At 43.8% G+C, this 20,557-nt stretch overlaps 1 protein-coding gene across 3 annotated transcripts in view; it reads right to left on the bottom strand.

Annotated features, from left to right (window-relative positions):
* efcab11 (EF-hand calcium binding domain 11) overlaps positions 1–20,557 on the bottom strand; it is a 135,606-nt gene that overhangs the window by 96,800 nt on the left and 18,249 nt on the right. For 2 of the 3 annotated variants that reach the window (XM_072273069.1, XM_072273076.1), the window contains exon 5: positions 16,374–16,464. In XM_072273069.1, coding sequence (XP_072129170.1) covers positions 16,374–16,464 — 91 coding nt within the window. Of the gene's footprint in view, positions 1–15,692; positions 15,771–16,373; positions 16,465–20,557 lie in introns of those variants that run through there. The other variant, XM_072273083.1, reaches the window with a different exon arrangement.

Here is a 20,557-nt window from a genome sequence, read left to right as displayed (position 1 = left end):
CAGGGTTGACTCTTACTTAACCCCTAAGTTGCAGGAGTCAGGAGAGGGAAAAGGAATAGACAGCCAGTGCAGGGTATCCTTGTGGCCTTTCCCCTCAATAATACGTATAGCACTTTGAAAAATGTTGGAGAGGGCATCCCACCAGGTGAAGCTGCAGTGACTGGGTCTCTGTGTGGCTCAGAAGGGAACAGGGGAGAAAAGGAATGCAGTAATGATAGAGGATTCTACAGTTAGAGGAGCAGACGGGAGATTCTGTGGATGTAAAAGAGACACCCAGATGGTATCTTGCCTCCCAGGTTCTGGAGTTCAAGATGTCTCAGATAAGGTCCACAGCATTCTCAAGGGGAGGGTGAGCAGACATTGCTATCAACAACTTAGGCAGGAAACGGGAGGAGGTGCTGAAGAGAAAATATGGGGAGCTAGGTAGAAAGCTGAAAAACAGGACTTCCAGAGTAATAAACTCTGGATTGCTGCTTGTGCCACGTGCCTTTGACTGTAAGAATAGGATAATTTGGCAGACAAATGTGTGGCTAAGGAATTGGTATTGGGGACAGGGTTTCATATTTCTGGATCATTGGGATCTCTTCTGAGCAAGGTATGACCTGTACAAAAAAGACAGGTTACACCTGAACCCAAAGGGGACGAATATCCTTGTAGGAAGGTTTGCTAGAGCTGTTGGGGAGGGTTTAAACTAATTTGGTAGTGGAAATGGAACTGGAATGATAGGGCTAAGGATGGGGCAGTTGGTATACAAGTACAACTGATGTATTATGTAGTGAGACTGAGGATGAACAGGCAGATGATAGGGCAAAATTGCAATCAGTGAGATGAGTTGAGGTATAAATGGAACCAAAATTGAAAAGAGTTATGAATACAGGATTGAAGGTGTTACATTTGAATGCACACAGCATACGGAATAAGGTAAATGATCTTGTAGTGCAGTTAGAGATTGGCAGGTAAAATGTGGGCATTTCTGAGTCACGGCTGAAAGATCATAGGTGGGAGCTTAACATCCAAGGATACACATTGTATCAAAGGGCAGGCAGGTAGGCAGAGGGGGTGGGGTCACTCTGTTGGTAAAATAAAATGAAATCAAATCCTTGGAAAGAGGTGACAAAGGACTGGAAGATGTACAAACCTTGTGGGAAGCATTAAGAAACTGTAAGAGTAAAAAGACCCTGATGAGTGTTATATACAGGCCTCTGAATAATAGCCAGATTGCTGGATATATGTTACGATGGAAGGTAAAGAACGCGTGTAAAAAGTGCAATGCTACAATAGTCATAGGGGATTTCAGTTTGCGAGTAGATAGGGAAAATCAGGTTGGTCTTGGATTGTAAGAGAGAATATGTAGAATGCTAAGGAGATGGCTTTTTAGGGCAGCTTGTGGTTGAACCCACTGGGGAAAGGTAATTCTGGATTGAGTGCTGTGTAATAAACCAGATTTGATTGGGGAGCTTAAGGTAAAGGAACCATTAGAAGTCAGTGATCATGATAGAATTCACCCTGTAGTTTGAGAAGATAGAAGTCAGGCGTACTAGTATTACAGTGGAGTAAAGGGAATTCGGAGGCACGAGAGAGTAGCTGGTCAAAGTTGACTGCAAGGGGACACTAGCAGAGACGACAGTACAGAAATGGCTGGAGTTTCTGGGGGCAAATTGGAAGGCACAGGATAGATACCTCCTGAAAAATGAAGAAGTATACTAAAGGGAGAATCAGAATTAGGTTTAATATCACAGGGAATAGCTTGTGAAGTTTGTTGTTTGTGGTAGCAGAATATGAAATACATAATAAAAACTATAAAAAAAATAAGAAAATATGAAAAAAGAATGAAATAAGTAGTGCAAAAAGAGAGAGAAAAATACATGAGTTCATTGTCTATTCAGAAATCTGATGGCAGAGGCAACATTCCTGAAACATTGAGTGTGTGTCTTCAGGGTCCTGTACCTACTCTTTGACAGTAGCAATGAGCAGAGGGCTTTGAGGATGAGGCAACAACAGCGGGAAGTTAAAGACAACATAAAAAAGAGGGCATATACTATAGCAAAAACTAGTGGGAAGTGAGAGGATTGGGAAGTTTTTAAAGACTAACAAATGACAAAATAGAAAATAATGAGAAAAATTATAAAATATGAAGGTAAGCTAGCTAATAATGTAAAAGAGAATACCAAAAGCATTTTTAGATATACAAGGAGTAAAGGAGAAGTGAGATTGGATATCGGACTGCTGAAAAATTATATTGGAGAGGTAGTAATGGGGGCATGGAAATTGCAGATGAACTTAATACATTTTTGCATCGATCTTCACTATGGAAGACACTAGCAGTATGGCAGAAATTTTAGAGTGTCAAGAGGCCGAAGTGAGTGCAGTTGCTCTTATTCAGGAGAAGCTGCTTGGGAAGCTGAAAGGTCTAATGGTAGATAGGTCACCTCGATCAGATGGCGTACACTCCAGGGTTCTGAAAGAGGTAGTTGAAGAGATTCTGGAGGCATTAACAATGATCTTTTAAGAATCACTAGATTCTGGAATAGTTCTAGAGGACTGAAAAATTGAAAATATCAGTCCACTCTTTAAGAAGGGAGGGAATCAGAAGAAAGGAAATTATAGACCAGTTACCCTGACTCCAGTGGTTGGGAAGCTATTGGAATCCATTATTAAAGTTGTGATTTCAGGGTACTTGGAGGCATATGATAAAATAGGACAAAGTCATCATGGTTTCCTCAAGGGGAAATCTTGCATGACAAATCTATTGGAATTCTTTGAGGAAATAACAAGCAGGATAGACAACGGAGAGTCAGTGGATGTTGTTGACTTGGATTTTTAGAAGGCCTTTGACAAAATGCCACAAATGAGGCTGCTTAACAAGTTAAGAGCTCATGGTAATACAGGAAAGCATGTACAGAAGATTGGTTTACTGGCAGAAGGCAAAGAGTGGGAATAAAGGTGACCTTTTCTGGTTGGCTGCCAGTGACTAGAGGTGTTCCACAGGGGTTGATATTGGACGCTTCTTTTCACGTTATATGTCAATGATTTCGATGACATAATTGATGGCTTTGTGGCCAAGTTTATGGACATTAGAAAACAGGTGGAGGAAGCATGGAGTCTGCAGAAGGACCTATATTGAGAGAATGGGCAAAGAAAAGGCAGATAAAATACAGTTTAGGGAAGTGTATGGTCATCCACTTTGGTAGAAGAAATGAAGTTGCAGAGTATTTTGTAAGTGGGGAAAAAATTCAAAAATCAGAGTTACAAACAGACTTGAGGGTCCTTGCGTAGGATTTCCTAAAGGTTAACTTGCAAGTTGAATCACTGGTAAGGAAGGTAATGTAATGTTAGCATTACTTTTGAGAGGACTAGAATGTAAAAGGAAGGATGTAATACTGAGGCTTTCTAAGGTATTGGTTAGACCACATTTAGAGTATGGAGAGCAGTTTTGGGTCCCTGATCTATGAAAAGATGTGCTGGCACTGGAAGCAGACCTGTGGAGGTTCATGAGAATGATTCTGAGAATGAAAGGGTTAATGTACGAGGAATGTTTGATGGCTCTGGGCCTGTATTCACTGCCATTTAGAAGAATGAGTAGGGATCTCATTGAAACCCATTGAATATTGAAAGGATTAGATAGAGTGGATGTGGAGAGGATGCTTTCTATAGTGGGTGAGTCTAGGACCAGGGACCACGGTCTCAGGATAGAGGAAAGTCCATTTAGAACAGAGGTGAGGAGGAATTTCTTTAGCCAGAGGGTGGTAAATCAGTGGAATTCATTGCCACAGACAGCATTGGAAGTCAAGACATTGAGAATATTTAAAGCGGAGATTGATAGGTTCTTGATTAGTCAGGGTGTCAAAGGTTACAGGGAGAAGGCAGGACAATGTGGTTGAGAGGGATAATAAATCAGCCATGACGGAATGGTGGAGCAGACTCAATGGGCTGAATGGCCTATTTCTGCATCTATGCCTTATGGTCTAAGAGTTGTAGTTTGCAGTCTCTTTGCTTCCCCTTCACTGCAGCTCAACCGATGTGTTTGCGATGTTGTTGCAGGTTTTTCCAGCACCATCCAGGACATGCCCTGAAGGCACACACTCAATATTTTAAAAATAGCTTCCTTCACTACGCAATCAGATTTCCAAACCGTCCGTGAACACTTTCTGAATTGACTTTATTACTTACATCCTTCATATACATGATGAGTAAAAATCTTCACGTTACCTCTCTGTCTAAATGTGCAATTTATAGTCATTTATAATAAACAGTCTGTACGACAGGACAGTCAATATAACATAGAAATAAAGTTGTGTCAGCTTGAATTAATCAGTCTGATGGCCTGGTGGAAGAAGCTGTCCCGGAGCCTGTTGGTCCTGGCTTTTATGCTGCGGTACCATTTCCCAGATGGTAGCAGCTGGAACAGTTTGTGGTTGGGGTGACTTGGGTCCCCAATGATCCTTCAGGCCCTTTTTACACACCTGTCTTTGTAAATGTCCTGAATAGTGGGAAGTTCACATCTACAGATGCGCTGGGCTGTCCACACCACTCTCTGCAGAGTCCTGCGATTGAGGGAAGTACAGTTCCCATACCAGGCAGTGATGCAGCCAGTCAGGATGCTCTCAATTGTGTCCCTGTAGAAGGTTCTTAGGATTTGGGGGCCCATACCAAACTTCCTCAACCGTCTGAGGTGAAAGAGGTGTTGTTGGGCTTTTTTCACCACACAGCCGGTACGTACAGACCACATGAGATCCTCGGTGATGTGTATGCCGAGGAATTTAAAGGTGTTCATTCTCTCAACCCCAGATCCATTGATATCAATAGGGGTTAGCCTGTCTCCATTCCTCCTGTAGTCCACAACCAGTTCCTTTGTTTTTGTGACATTGACAGAGAGATTGTTTTCTTGACACCACTGTGTCAGGGTGATGACTTCATCACTGTAGGCTTCCTTGTAATTATTTGAGATAAGGCCAATCAGAGTAGCGTCGTCAGCAAATTTAATTGGCAGATCGGAGCTGTGGCTGGCGATACAGTCATGGGTATACCGAGAGTAAAGGAGGGGGCTTAGGACATAGCCCTGAAGGGCACCTGTGTTGAGGGTCAGAGGGGCAGAGGTGAGGGAGCCCACTCTTACCACCTGCTGGCAATCTGACAGGAAGTCCAGGATCCAGCTGCACAAGGCAGGGTGAAGGCCGAGGTCTCTGAGCTTCTTGTTGAGCCTGGAGGGAACTATAGTGTTGAATGTCGAACTGTAGTCCAAGAAAAGCATTCTCACATAAGCATCCTACTTCGCCAGATGTGTAACTATTTTCTCACTATTTTGCTGTTTTTTTTTCACTATTTTTATTTATGGATTACACTGTACTGCTGCCGCAAGACAACACATCTCATGATGTGTGTCGGTGATTACAGACGTGATGCTGCTTCGCACCTGCACCTGATAATAAACCCCATCTGAATACTGAATGATCCCCTGGTATGAAAAGATGGACTCTTGACCTCACAATCTACCACGTTATGACCTTGCCCTTTATAGACAGCCCTCTCTACACCTTCTCTGTAACTGCAACACCATATCCTACACTCTTATTGTTTCCCCTCGTACTGCCCTAATGCCGAGACGTGATGAATTGGATTATATACAAGACCAAGTTACGTGACAATAATAAATGAATTTACATTACTGCATCCTCTCCCATCACTTCTAACCCCCAGAATTCGGCAATGCAGATGACTGCCATTGGTGTGGTGGGCTGAATGGCCTGTGTTTATACTGTACATCTGTGGTGGCCAGTGCTATCATGTTTGCTGTTGTGAGCTGGGGCAGCAGGCTGAGGGTAGCAGACACCAACAGAATCAACAAACTCATTCGTAAGGCCAGTGATGTTGTGGGGATGGAACTGGACTCTCTCACGGTGGTGTCTGAAAAGAGGATGCTGTCCAAGTTGCATGCCATCTTGGTCAATGTCTCCCATCCACTACCATAATGTACCGGTTGGGCACAGGAGTACATTCAGCCAGAGACTCATTCCACCGAGATGCAACACGGAGCGTCATAGGAAGTCATTCCTGCCTGTGGCCATCAAACTTTACAACCCCTCCTTTGGAGTGTCAGACACCCTGAGCTAATAGGCTGGCCCTGGACTTATTTCCTGGCATTTACATATTACTAATTATTTATGGTTTTATATTGCTTTATTTATACTCTACTCTTGGTTGGTACAACTGTAACGAAAACCAATTTCCCTCGGGATCAATAAAGTATGACTATGACTATGACTATGACCATGTCTATGACTATGACCATGACCATGTCTATGACTATTATGACTATGTCTACGACTTTGACTATGACTATGTCTATGACTACGTCTATGACCATGACTATGACCATGACTATGTCTATGACTATAACCATGACCATGACTATGACCAAGACCATGTCTATGACTATGTCTATGACTATGACCATGACCATGACTATGACTATGCACCACTGAAAACTATAGAGGCGGTCAGGCTAGGTTTATTTTTGCTCGTCAGCCTGACTCAGAGGAGAGAGTACTTGTGGAGAACTCCTCACCCATCAAAGAACTCCACATTCATTGTTCTTGGAATTGAAGTGCAAATTGCAGCTGTCTACCACTCCCTCCCACAGACAGTGGAGCGGGCAAAGGACAACAAAGCAAGTGTGCAAACAGGTTTTTCAAAAACGAGCAACAGGCAGGTACCAAGCCTTGTCCAACCCTCATGGGTACAATTAGAGAAGAGGGTTACAAGAAAAGGTCTTGCATGACCCCTGCTGTGAAGCTTCAGGGTGAAACTCACAACGAGAACCATACAAACAAGCTACCCAGTCCCTAAGTCATGACGGGCACAGAACAACTCGCTGCTGACTCAGGGCTGTACTGTTGGATGCAACTCAAACCAACTCATCATAACACCACAGTGGTTGGCCTCGTCAAAGACAGCAGAGCGAGAGGAGGTAGAATAGTGTGAGCACAACTCGAGTCTCAACGTGCACAAGGCTATAGAGCCTTTAGGAAGCTGCAGGCTGACCCCCCCTCACTGTACATAAATGGCTCCTCCGCGGAGAGGGTTCGGAGCAACAAGTTTCTGGCAGTACATATCACGAACAATCTCACCTTCTACAGTCAAGAAAGCACAACAGCGACTCCACTTGCTAAGGAGACTGAAGTGAGTGATGTTCCCCACTCCCACCCCCTTCCCCTCCAATACTAACCAAATTTTACAGGAGGACCACTGACTAGCTGCATCACTGTCTGGTATGGGAATTGGGAGGCATCTGAGGATCATGGGGGTCTCTCTTTCACCCATCAGAGATATTCATCAGGAGCACTGTTTATACAGGGTCGATCCCTCCCATCCATCCCACCATCTCTTTGTCCCCCTACCATCAGGCAGGAGGTACCATAGCATTTGGACAATGACTGTTAGGATGGGAAACAGCTTCTTGCCCCAGGCCTTGAGTCTACTGACCTCCCAGCTACCCCTCAGGTCTTGTCATATACGAGGTGCCAGCAGTGTTATACCGTTCACTTTTTAATCTTGTGGTGAAAACGCATGTTATGCTAAATGTCAATCTTGTGGAATATATGTTACTATTTGTTAATTTATTTGTGGTATTATTACTTTATGTATTGTGTGTGAGTTATATGTACTGTGTTGTGCACCTTGGCCCAGAAGTGCATCATTTCTTTTGGCTGTATACATGTGTACAGTTGAAAGACAGTAAACTTGATCTTGACAAGGTGAATGAATGGCCAGTCTTTTTCCCAGGGTAGTGGAGCCTTACACTAATGGGCACAGAATTAAAGGCAAGAAGGGAAAGATTTAAACAGGACCCAAGGAGGGTCTTTTCCCACTCATAGACACGAGCTTCCAGACGAAGCAGTAGAGACTTGCTTTGCAATGTTTCAAAGACATTCAGACAGGTACATGGATAGGAAAGGTTTTGAGCGATCTGGGCCAAAGGCAGACAAAGGGGAATCGGACAGCATGGATGAGTTGAGCAGAAGGGGCTGTTTCCGTGATTAAAGATCAGATTTCTTTCTCACACATACTTTGAAACATGCAGTGAAATGTATCGTTTGTGTCAACGACAGACACACTCTGAGGATGTGCTGGGGGACAGCTCGCAAGTGTCACAGTGTTTCTGGCACCAACATAGCAAGCCCTCAATTTACTAACCCTAACTTGTATGCTTTTGGAATGAGGGAGGAAACTGGAGCACCTGGAGAGATTCACAGAGTCACAGGTACAAATTCCTTCAGAATCAGTTTTAATATAACCAGCACTTGCTGTGAAATTTGTTATCTTAACAGCAGCAGTACAATGCAATACATGATAATATAGAGAAAAAGTAAATTAATTACAGTAATTATATATATATGTATATTAAATAATTAAATTAAAAAGTGTGCAAAAACAGAAATGATAAATGTTAGAGTGAGTTTTTGGGTAGATGATTCATTTACACTTAACTGACTCTGGCCACCAGTCTTCTGTTTGACAAAGTACTGTGGATTGAGTTCATAACAATGCATTTCCTAAAAGCTGTGAATGTCGGAATACTAGCCAGATGCTGCGGATGGAAGAGTGAAGTTTACAGGTAGCTTCGAAGACAGCATTATCTATACTTTATAAATATTAATTGTCTTCTATGTTAGCACGTAAAATACCAAATAAATGTATTGTGGATTTAACTTGCATTCCTAAAGGCTGTGAATACCAACCCAGACATGTTGGCGTAGGGAGGAAAGGATGAAGTCAGAAGGTGTGATGTTTTATATGTAGCTTCAAGAGAAAGCATAGTCTATGCATTGTCTATAACTTTGTAAATAGGAATTGTCCTTTGTGTTTAGCAAATAAATATCAAGCCCACATTGGGCTAGCAGAACTTTCCACCGACAGCGTCTCTGTCCGTATGATGCCTGCTGTACCTTGTTGTGTCGAACAAAGATGCTGCTTTGTATCTACCAGTAACTGTGTCTCTCCAGTGATTTCATCCATGCCACAACAATAAAAATGAGGTAGTTTTCATGGTTTCAATGTCCATTTAGCAATTGGATGGCAGAGGGGAAGAAGCTGTTCCTGAATTGCTGAGTGTGTGCCTTCAGGTTTCTGTATCTCCTCCCTGACGGTAACAACGAGAAGGCACGTCCTGGGTGATGAGGTCCTTCATGATGGACGCCACCTTCCTGAGGCATCGCTCCTTGAAGATGTCTTAGATACTATGGAGGCTAGTACCCCGATGGAGCCGACTAGTTCTACAACTTCCGATCCTGTGAGTAGCCACCCACACCCCCAGCCCCATACCAGACGGTGATGCAGCCTGTGGCTTACAATCAACGGCAGGAATTGAACCCCGATCTCAAAGCTGGCGCTATAAAGCTTTACCCTGACTGCTTCGCTACAGGGCCGCTCTATGACTCAAAATCAATCCCAATCTTGCTTACATCCCAAGAATGCATTAACAGAGACTGCAATTACAGATCATCCCAAGACTGCTGCATAACCTCAAAACACCCCAAAGCCTTCAGAAGGCTTTCCAGAGGGATTTAATAACAACATCCCTTATCAGAGATTAAATAAACCTGATCCAGATTCTTAGCTGGAAACTATGGTCAGCAGAGACCAGATGGGCTGAAAGGCCCATTTATGCACGGTGTGACTGATCCCTACTGGTCTGAACTTTCCTGTGCCAAACCGCATAACCCTTAATTCCTCCCTTTGTGAGTACTTATCCATCTTCACCTTAAATCCATGCATGATTCTGGCTCCGCACCCTCAGGGCAAAGAATCCTAGAGGTTTGGCCAAGAAATTTGTAATTGCATTCTTTCTTTAAAAAAATATAGCAATGGCCTTCATAAATCAAAGAATTGAGTGCAGGAGATGGTTTGTTATGTTGAAGTTGTATAAGACATTGGTGAGGCCTAATTTGGAGTATTATGTGTAGTTTTGGTCACCTACCTACAGGAAAGATGTAAACAAGGTTGAAAGAGAACAGAAAAAATTTACAAGGATGCTGCTGCATCTAGAGTACCTGAGTTATGAGGAAAGATTGAATAGGTTAAGACTGTGTTCTCTAGAAAGTAGAAGATTGAGAGGAGATGTGATAGAGCCACATAAGATCATGAGGGGTATAGACAGGGTAAATGCAAGAAGGCTTTTTCTACTGAGGTTGGGTGGGAATACAACCAGAGATCATGGGTTAAGGGTTAAAGGTGAGAAATTTAAGGGGAACTTAAGGGGAACATGAGAGGAAACTTCTTCACCCAGAGGGTCTTGAGAGGTAGAATGGGCTGCCAGCACAAGTGGCGGATGTGAGCTCGATTTCTACATTTAAGGGAAGTTTGGATAGGTGCATGAATGGTAGGGGTATGGAGGGCTATGGTCCTGGTGCAGGTCGATGGGTCTAGGCAGTTTAAATGGTTTTGGCATGGACTAGATGGGGTGAAGGGCCTGTACTTCTCTATGACTCTAAAATGCCGAATGAGTGGTGAAGGCTTGAGTGGAATACGCATTTCAATGTTACTCTGGATTCCTCAACTCAAGGAAAAAAAATCACTTCTATCCACTTTCCTCAAACACGTCAATCCAATCACATGCTCAAGTGAGATTCCTCACTCCTCAGCTGAGCAGCAGATGAACAAGAGTTAAAATCAAGAGACTGACAAGCTCATACCACCCCCAGTCAACCTGAGTGAACACAGGCAAAGTGGAACAGCTAGTTAGTATAGAACACAGCCAAGGCAGAATCAAGTGGGGTGAGTTACTCTGGGCAACTGGGAATGAATCAGTGTAGCATTTTATCGATCCTATTATATTTGTTTGTTGTACTGTGAATGTCCACAAGAAAATTAATCTAAGGGGAGTATATAGTGACATATATGTACTGTACTTTGAAATCCAATCCTAACCATTACAGCTCACTGTCAGAGAGGTGGGGACGGAAATGACACAAACCTGAAATCTTAATTTCACAGTTTCTGCACAAAACTAACTTCTATGAACGTCAGTGAAAAAACTGCCGAGGCTGGTAAACAGAAAATGCTGGGAATACTCTGCAGCTCAGGCTACACCTGTGGAAAGAGATCTGTTACTATTAACTCCGAAGCCTCAGCTGTTTCTCTTCCCACTTCAGTGGCCTAACCAGCATATCACAGTCAGAATACATTGAAACAAATAAGGACAGCAAAGTAGTGACGCAGTGTTCATGGGTTTACGGACTGTTCAGCAATCTGATCGCGCAGGGGGAAGAGCTACAAACACAAGAGATTCTGCAGACATTGGAACTTCTGAGCCACACACACAAAATGCTGCCTGACCTGCTGAGTACCTCCAGTGGTGGAGAAGCTGTTCCTGAATCATTCAGTGTGGGTCTTCAGGCTCCAATACCTCCTCCCCGATGGTTGTAAAGAGAAGGGTAATGAGGAGAAAGGATCGCAACTTTATAACGAGCAGTGGGGTCTTTAGAAGATGTAGGAAGAGCATGACAGCCGCTATATCTCAATAGGTGCTTCAGGAGATTTGGTCTGTCTAGCACATTTCTATAGATGCACAGAGAAGGCGAGTATTCTGCACTGTGATGCATCACCTGACTACCAACATCACAATCTGGTGTGGAGGCTCCAATGCACCTCCATACAAGAGGACATGAAGATGAATTGGTGCAGAGAGTTGCCAACGCACTCACCTTCATCATAAGCACTACTAGCCTCAAGAAGTTAGTATCCACCATGAAGGACCCTCATCATCCAGCACCTTACTACCATCAGAGAGGTGGTACTGTACTGGAGCCTGAAGATGCACACTCAATGTTTTAGGAACATTTCTTCACCTCTGCCATCAGATTTCTGAACAGTCTGTGAACACTACCTCATTAATTTACTCTCTTCTTGCACTTCTTTAATACATTCTTATTGTAATTTATAACAACTTTTATGTATTGCACTGTACTACTGCCAAACAAAAACAACACATTTCACAATATGTCATTGATAATAAATGTGATTCCGAAGTTTGCATAGTTAATTCTAGAAGCTAGCGCTGAGAAAACTTTCCATTCATGTATTTCATGCAAAACAATTTCAATTAATGATGGCCCTCACGCGCCACCTCCTGGAGAATTGCCATACTGCATATACTGTACTGACTTCTGTTCCAACACAAACGTCACGGGATATGATTGGGAAGGTTTCAAGAGGCCATACAAGAAATCATGTAAATCATTGGACACCAAAGTTATCTCCCAATCATCTACAACACAGGGTAAATCTACGGAAGATCCCAGTGATAAAGAATATTTAATGCAAAGCCAAAATTATTAAGGTTTATTTGGAGCAACTTAATTTGGACCTTTTGTTCCTTTCTGAATCAGAATCAGGTTTAATATCCCAGGCATATGTTGTGAAATTTGTTGTTTTATGGCAGAAGAACATTGTAATACATAATAATAAACTATAAATTTCAATGAGTACATATAATAAACTAAATTAAATAAGTAGTGCAAAATTAATAGTGTTTAAGGAGGAGATTGAGAGGTACCTAATTAGTCAGGGTATCAATGGATATGGGGAAAAAGCCGGAAATTGGAACAAGATGGGAGAATAGTTTAGCTCATGGTGGAGTGGCAGAGCAGACTCGATGGGCTGAATGGCCCACTTCTGCTCCTTTGTCTTGTGATCTTGTGAAAAGGAGAGAAAGAAATAAGTGAAGTCGAGTTCATGGGTTCAATGTCCATTCAGAAATGGCAGATGGAAAGAAGCTGTGCCTGAATCATTGAGTGTGTGTCTTCAGGCTCCTGTACTTCCTCCCTGATGGTAACCATCAGAAGAGGGCATTGACCTGAGTGAAGGGGGGTCCTTAATGCCAGATGCCACCTTTTTGATGCATCACCTTTTGTATGTGTCCTTGGTGCTGGGGAGGTTAGTGCCCATGATGGAGCTGGTTAAGGTTACAACTTCCTGCAGATTTTTCCTATCCTGTTCAGTGACCCCTCCATACCAGATGGTGATGCAACCAGTTAGAATGCTCTGCACAGTACATCTGAGGAAATTTGCAAGTGTCTTTGCTGACCTATCAAGTCTCCGCAAACTCCTAATGAAATATTCTGTAAAATGCTGGAATTTATTTTTGAACTGCAAGAAACATGAACACCTGCATCAGTGATACTTGTTTTATTTTTTCTAATCCAAGAAAATTTGGACAACTTTTGAGTTTTGATTTTCCATTTTTTTTCCTTGTTAAAAATTCTGATTCTCATTTGCAAGTTTCTCACCATCTCTCGATTCTGACAGTAACCCTCAAAAGAAATCAGTTCTTCCAATTCTGACCTCAGTCAACTTCTTCTTCTGCAGTTCCTCAGGATCGAGACTATTTGCATTCACTCCAGATCTGCAGGTTTGAAACTAGAAAGGCAGACCCTTCCACAGGTGAGAGCCGACAGGCAGGGGGTGGGTAGATTCGGAGGTGGAGTCCACCGTCTCCACGTCAGCAGAGTGTCCGTGTGCTCCAAATGCAGAAAGATATGGTTCTCCATTCCCACATGCCCCTCTTCCACTTTGAACCATAAATCATAGACTATGTGACAAATAAAGCTAATCAGATTAGATTAGATTCAACTTTATTGTCATTGTGCCAAGTACAGAGTAAATGCATTTAACATCTGACCAGAAATGCAAAGAATAGTGTTATTTACAAAATAACTGCGAATAAAAAAGTGCTACAGCACACAAATATAAAAGTACTGAGACAGTACAATATGGGTGCATACTGCTTAGTGCTGTGATGAGAGGTTCAGCAGTGTCATAGCCTCAGGGAAGAAGCTCTTCCTGTGCCTGCTGGTGCGGGAGCGGAGGCTCCTATAGCGCCTACCAGATGGGATGAGAGTAAGAAGTCCATGGTTAGGGTGAGATGCATCCTTGATAATGCTTTTTGCCCTGCCCGGGCAGCATTTATGGTAGGTGTTCTCAATGGTGGGCAATTGGGTGCCGATAATCCACTAGGCAGTTTTCACCACACACTGGAGTGCTTTGCGGTCCGATATGGGACAATTGCCATACCACACTGAGATGCAGTTGGTGAGTATGCTCTCAATGGTACAGCGGTAAAAGTTCATCAGTATCCTGGGACAGAGGTGAGCTTTCTTCATGCTCCGCAGGAAATAAAGGTGCTGTTGCGCCTTTTTGATCAGGATGGAGGAGTTCAGGGACCAGGTGAGATCCTCAGAAATGTGGACACCAAGGAATTTGAAGCTTGATACACGCTCCACTACAGCTCCGTTGATGTAGGTGAGGACGTGAGTGTGACTCCTGGCATGCCTGAAGTCCACAATAATCTCCTTGGTCTTCTGGGTGTTAAGGGCCAGATTGTTCTCCTCAGCAGTATCTACATGAGGTGCTGCCTCTGGAAGGCAACATCTAACAATGAACCCCAACACCTGCGGCATGCCATCTTCTTGAAGCTACCATTGGTGGAGGTACAGAAGCCACCAGATTCAACAACTAGGATGAGTGAGCTATGGGCAATTCCATTCAGCCATTTAGTTCTTGAACCAATCTGCACATCCCTAATCACTCTCAGCATAGCAGCACGATGATCACTTTGTACTGCAGTGGACCTGATTACTTCTTGTTCTAATTGTGTTCTTACATAATTTGTTTTTGTTGTGAACGCTGTGTACCTGATGTGCCTATGATGCTACTGCAAGTAAGTTTTTCATTACACCTGCACAAACATGTCCTAGTGCATATAATTAACCAATTTCTTGGAGAAAGCACATGCAAAAACCACATTAAGGATCACTCTGAAATTATGGCATTATGGATAGCATAATTATGGATAAACTAAAATAAGAACTGGTCTTCAGGAAATAAAACCTGTATACAATTTAACTTCCAACTGATTTTTCGCGGCTAGTGAAACCAATCATTCTCATTCTGTCTCATTAAAATTGCATAGGGAAATACAATAAATCAATGTTCCTGCTATTAGCAAATTGTTAAAGGTGTATCCCTGCCACTTAATGCACAGTTCACGACACATCTGTTTTGTCACTTAACCTTCTGGTTAGTTGTATATTCATGAAGCCATCCCTCAGCACTAACCAAAGAGATGTATTTTGTGTGTCTGGCTATTGAAGCAGACGCTAGTATTGAATATCCAAAGGGGCTCTGCTAGTTGCGATGTGCTGCAATTGTAAATTTATCTGACTATATTCCTAATGTTAAAGTTAAGTATTAGCTATTAGCTCTTCAGTGTTACTTACTTAGTCATAAAGTACAACAGGCCATTCGGCCCATCTAGCCTATGCCGAACCAATTAAACTGCCTACTCCCACTGACCTGCAATGGTACCATAGCCGCCCATACCCCTGCCATCCATGTATCTATCCAAACTTCTCTTAATCATTGAAATCGAGATCGCATAGACCACTTGTGCTGGCAGCTCATTCCACATTTTCACGACACTCTGAATGATGAGTTTTCCTCTCACATCCCCTCAAGCTTCTCACCTTTCACCCTTAAGCCATGACCTCTGGTTGCAGTCCCACTCAACCTCAGTGGAAAAAGCCTGCTTGCATTTACCCTCTCTATACCCCACATAATTTTGTAACACTCTATCAAATCTCCTCTCAACCTTCTACATTCCAGGGAATAAAGTCCTAACCTGTTCAATATTTCTTTATAACTCGGGTCCTCCAGACGTGGCGACATCCTTGTAACTTTTCTCCATACTCTTCTAACCTTGTTTTTCATCTTTCCTGTGGGTAGGTGACCAAAACATGTCACATGTATGTTTTGACATACATTTGTCACATGCACATCCGAACACACAGTGAAATGTCTCATTTGCGACGATCAGTGAGGACTGTGCTGGGGTCAGCCTGCAAGTTTAGCCGTGCTTCCAGTGCCAACGTAGCATGCCCACAACTCACTAACCTTAACCTGTACGTCTTTGTAGTGTGAGAGGAAACCAGAGCACCCGGAGGAAACCCACGCAGTCATGGGGAGATCGCACAAATTCTTTAGGCACAGAAACGGGAATCGAATCGCAATCGGTGATCACTGGTACTGTAAAGTGTTATTACGCTAACTGCTACACTGCCATGCCATCATAAAAGTAGGTGACATAACAATTGAAACTGTAGTTAATTGTTTATTGTTATCTTTGCATTGAACATTGCATCAGAAGAGTGAGATTCTTTGGAATTCACCTGGACTTGCTCGCTCATGGAGGTTTGTTATGTGAATTAAGACTTACTGCATATTTCCCAGTGACACCTTCCATGTTGTTTTGTTCACAACAAGCCGCATCACTGAACCCAACTAAGGAGCTATCTTGCTGAAATCTTGCGACAACCTACCTGAAGGCTTCAAGCACCGTTTGTTCAGGCAGATGGGGGGTGACTTTTGCAAACGCTCTCTTAAAATCCTCCACTGTCAGAAAATTTCGACCTGGAAATGAATCAGAGGCAATTTGTTATCCATCTAGCATCTTCCACTAAGTATGTCAAAGGAGCATTCTCTGAACAAAATATTATCAAAGTTAGTACAGGTCACCAAAAGCTTGGTCAGAAAAGGGCAAAGAAAGGAAAGCTGGATCAGCATTTCGATAAAGGGTGGCGTGGTGGTGTAGCTCTGGGATGTCTTGGGATGACCTGTAGCCACACTGCTCTGTTAATGCATTACTTGGATGTGGGCAAGATTGGGATTGATTTTGAGTCATGAAGCTATGGGGCTGCACGGGAGCTTAGAGGTTAGTGTGACGCTTTACAGCTCAGGGTTCGATTCCCACTGCTGTCTGTAAGGAATTTCTACGTTTTCCCCGTGACAGCGTGGTTCTCCTCTGGGTGCTGTGGTTTTCTCCCACTGTCCAAAGACATATGGGTGAGGGTTTGTAAGTTGTAGGCATTCTACGTTGGCATCAGAAGAGTGGTGACACTTGCAGGCTGCCCCTGGCACATCTTTAACACAAACAATGCACTTCACTGGATGTTTCAAATTTCTAAGGGGGGCATAGCCAGTGGGAGCTAGTCCCACAGGCCTGCATCACTTTAAACCTTTCCTTTGCATGTACCTGTATGTAAGGGGTTTCTTCTTTTATGTTACTGCGAGAGGTCCTGGCTTCAAATCCCGGACGAGCCCCCAAAGGTAGCCCCCTGGTAAGCCTCAGGCTTGCTCAACTTGCTTTCGTCTAGGGGGAGCAGCCTTTGGCCCCGCCAGACTGGGTAATCAAGTTTGAGTGGATTCTGTGTGATGTACCCCACCCCACCAAATAACAGACAATACATCATATGCGATTAAATGATTACACTTTATAGATCTTACTGGAACTACGTAATTAATAGTGATAAAATATAAAAGGAAAATAAAAGGCGCCAAACTTTTCAAAGTTCAACCACTTTGTGCACAACCATTCCTGCAGACACAAAAACCCAATCCAGATACAAACAGTCACATTGCTCCCAAACAGTAAACCTTATGCCCTGTTCCACGGGCGTTATATAGGCCAACCTACCTGGGAGTTCCCTAATCCTCCGAGACCTCTATAACCTCTCACCTAAGCCCTTCAGGCTCGGACACTACTGGGGATACCTCCGGTCTGCTTGCCAACTCCTCTCTCACTCATGCCCCCATTGCAACTCGGAGCCCCCTGTCCTGTGTCCAGGGCCCCGCTTCTTTTCCTTCAGAGTCCTGCTGTAACCCAGACTGCCCACAGCTAGCTCTCCCCACTACACCTGACTCAGTGGGAGAAGGGCCAAAAGTCTCTTCCTCAATCAAGGGGAAGTTAGCGAAAGGCAGCATGTACCACACATCCAGCACATCATCCTTCGAATCCGTATTCTTCCTCATTCCCTCGATCGGTAGCTGCTGTTTGATTTTCTCCAAACTGAAGCACTAAAGGCTGATTTATACTTCTGCGTCAACTTGATACAGTAGATACGGAGTAGCCGCGAACCCTACCCATAGCCTACGCGGATCCCTACGCCGTAGCCTGACATGCACCTCCCCCAAAATGTAACTACGCATCGCGGCAACGCAGACCACAACAACTATGACAGGTCCGCTTGGTAGCATCGCTTTTCCTCCTACGCTGCAATAGCTTCCCATTGGGCGACTGAAGGGCAGGGAAGGAACTCTGGCTGCAATGCTTTCCATAAAGCTTTACAGACCTCCGAAATTATGGAAGACACATTTCACTTTTACGAAAAAAGAAGCTCGCTTCGTGTTTACCCCTAGAAAGACTACCATAACCATGAAGCCTTGCGTGGGCAGGTGTGTGTGCATGAGTGACGTGCGCGAATTGCAGAGCAACGCAGACACACAAATGAACAGGTATAAATGCTCACAACGCGCGTAGGTCTCTTGCGTAGGTTACGGCATCGAGTTGATGCACAAGTATAAATCAGCTTTTAGCTTGGGCTGCCTCTGCAGCCTGTTCAGCCTCAAAAAATTGATCCAGAACAGATTGGAAGAAGCTGGTGGTGTAATTGCGTCCCCGATGGAGATGGACATGAAGCTTGGGTCAGAACTGCTGAGACTGGGGCGGGAGTTGGAGGAATCAGAGAAGAAGCTGACATCTCGACTGCAGGAGGCTGAAGAGGATGCAGAGGCAGCCCAGGCTAAGTGCTTTAGTTTGGAGAAAACCAAACAGCAGCTACCGATCGAGGGAATGAGGAAGAATACGGATTCGAAGGATTATGTGCTGGATGTGTGGCACATGCTGCCTTTCACTAACTTCCCCTTGATTGAGGAACAAACCTTTGGCCCTTCTCCCACTGAGTCAGGTGTAGTGGGGAGGGCTAGCTGTGGGCAGCCTGGGTTACAGCAGGACCCGGAAGGAAAAGAAATGGGGCCCTGGACACGGGACAGGGGGCTCCGAGTTGCAGTGGGGGCATGAGTGAGGGATTGAGAGAGGATTTGGCAAGCAGACCCGAGGTATCCCCAGTAGTGTCCGAGCCTGAAGGGTTTGGGTGAGGGGGTACGGAGGTCTCGGAGGATTAGGAAACTCCCAGATAGGTTGGCCTATGTAGCCCCTGGGGAACAGGGCGTAAGGTCTACTGTTTGGGAGTAATGTGACTGTTTGTACCTGGATTGGGTTTTTGTGTCTGCAGGAATGGTTGTGCACGAAGTGGTTGAACTTTGATAAGTTTGGCGCCTTTTATTTTCCTTTGATATTTTATCTCTATTAATTACGTAGTTCTGGTAAGATCTATAAAGTGTAACCATTTAATCGCATATGGTGTATTGTCTGTTATTTGGTGGGGCGGGGTACATCACACAGCATCCACTCAAACTTGATTACTAGTTTGGCGGGGCCAAAGGCTGCTCCCCCTAGACGAAAGCAAGTTGAGCAAGCCTGAGGCTCACCAGGGGGCTACATATACACATGTTTTAAATGCTGTAATTATACCCACCTAGCAGCTCGTTTTATTTACCCATGACTTTTCTTCAAAAAACGAGCCCCTCTGGTCCCTTTTAACTCACTGCTTTTCTCCTTATCTTAAACCTAAGCTGCTTAGTTCTGGACTACCCTACTCTCTGGGAAAAACTGTGACTATTTACCTTAATGGCCCTTATGATTTCCTAAACTTTTGTAAGCTCACCTCTCAACTTCCTAAACTCCTGGCATGTCTAGTCTCTCCGTATAGCCTGGCCTGCAGGCAATGAATGACACAGCACCAAATTGAACTGAACTGAACTGAACAGCCCTGGACTGTTTCAATGACTCTGTGGTCTGATGTTTTATATTCTGGATTTTTTGTCGTTTTTTGCTGTTTGCCGATTTGTGTTTTTTTTTTGACCGTTGGGTGTTTGATGTTTTTCTTTGAACAGTTTCCACGGTTTTCTTTGTTTCGTGGCTGTCTGTGAAAAGATGAATCTCAGGGTTGTATACCACATACATACTTTGATAATAAATGTACTTTGAACTTTAATTGCTCCTGCAGTCTGGACCCAAGGAAGAAACATCACCAAGCAATACCGTTTGAACCCTTGAACGCAGCAGCGTGTGTGGATAGTGCTGACATTAGGAACATCAGAACACAGAACAGGCCCTTTAGCTTATGATGCTGTGCCAACCTTTTAACCTAATCCAAAATCATCTAATCCTTCCCTTCACCATAGCACTCCACTTTACTTTCATCCACGTGCCTATCTAAGAGTTTCTGAAATACCGAGATGTATTTGCTTCTACATTCGACCTTCACTAACCTGACTACCTGTAATCCAGTTCCTTTGATAATCCGGCACTGATTATGCTTCATGTGATCCTTCTGTAATTCGGCATTTTCACTAAACCGGCACTCCTCAGGTCCCAGTGGTGCTGGATTAGTGAAGGTTGACCTGTACCACCAGCCCGGCAGGGCATTCCATGCACCCACTACTCTGTGTAAAGAACTTACCTTTGACACCACACCCCATACTTTCCTCGAATCACCATAAAATTATGCCCCCTTGTATTAGCCATCTCTGCCCTGGGAAAAAGTATTTGGCTACCTACTCTCTCTATGCCTCTTATCATCTGGTGCACGTCTATCAAGTCACC

This window comes from Mobula birostris, chromosome 1 (genome assembly GCF_030028105.1).
Source record: "Mobula birostris isolate sMobBir1 chromosome 1, sMobBir1.hap1, whole genome shotgun sequence".
Taxonomy (NCBI): Eukaryota; Metazoa; Chordata; class Chondrichthyes; order Myliobatiformes; family Myliobatidae; genus Mobula; species Mobula birostris.
Note: the sequence above shows the minus strand (reverse complement) of the source record. Positions and strands in the feature narration are given on the sequence as shown.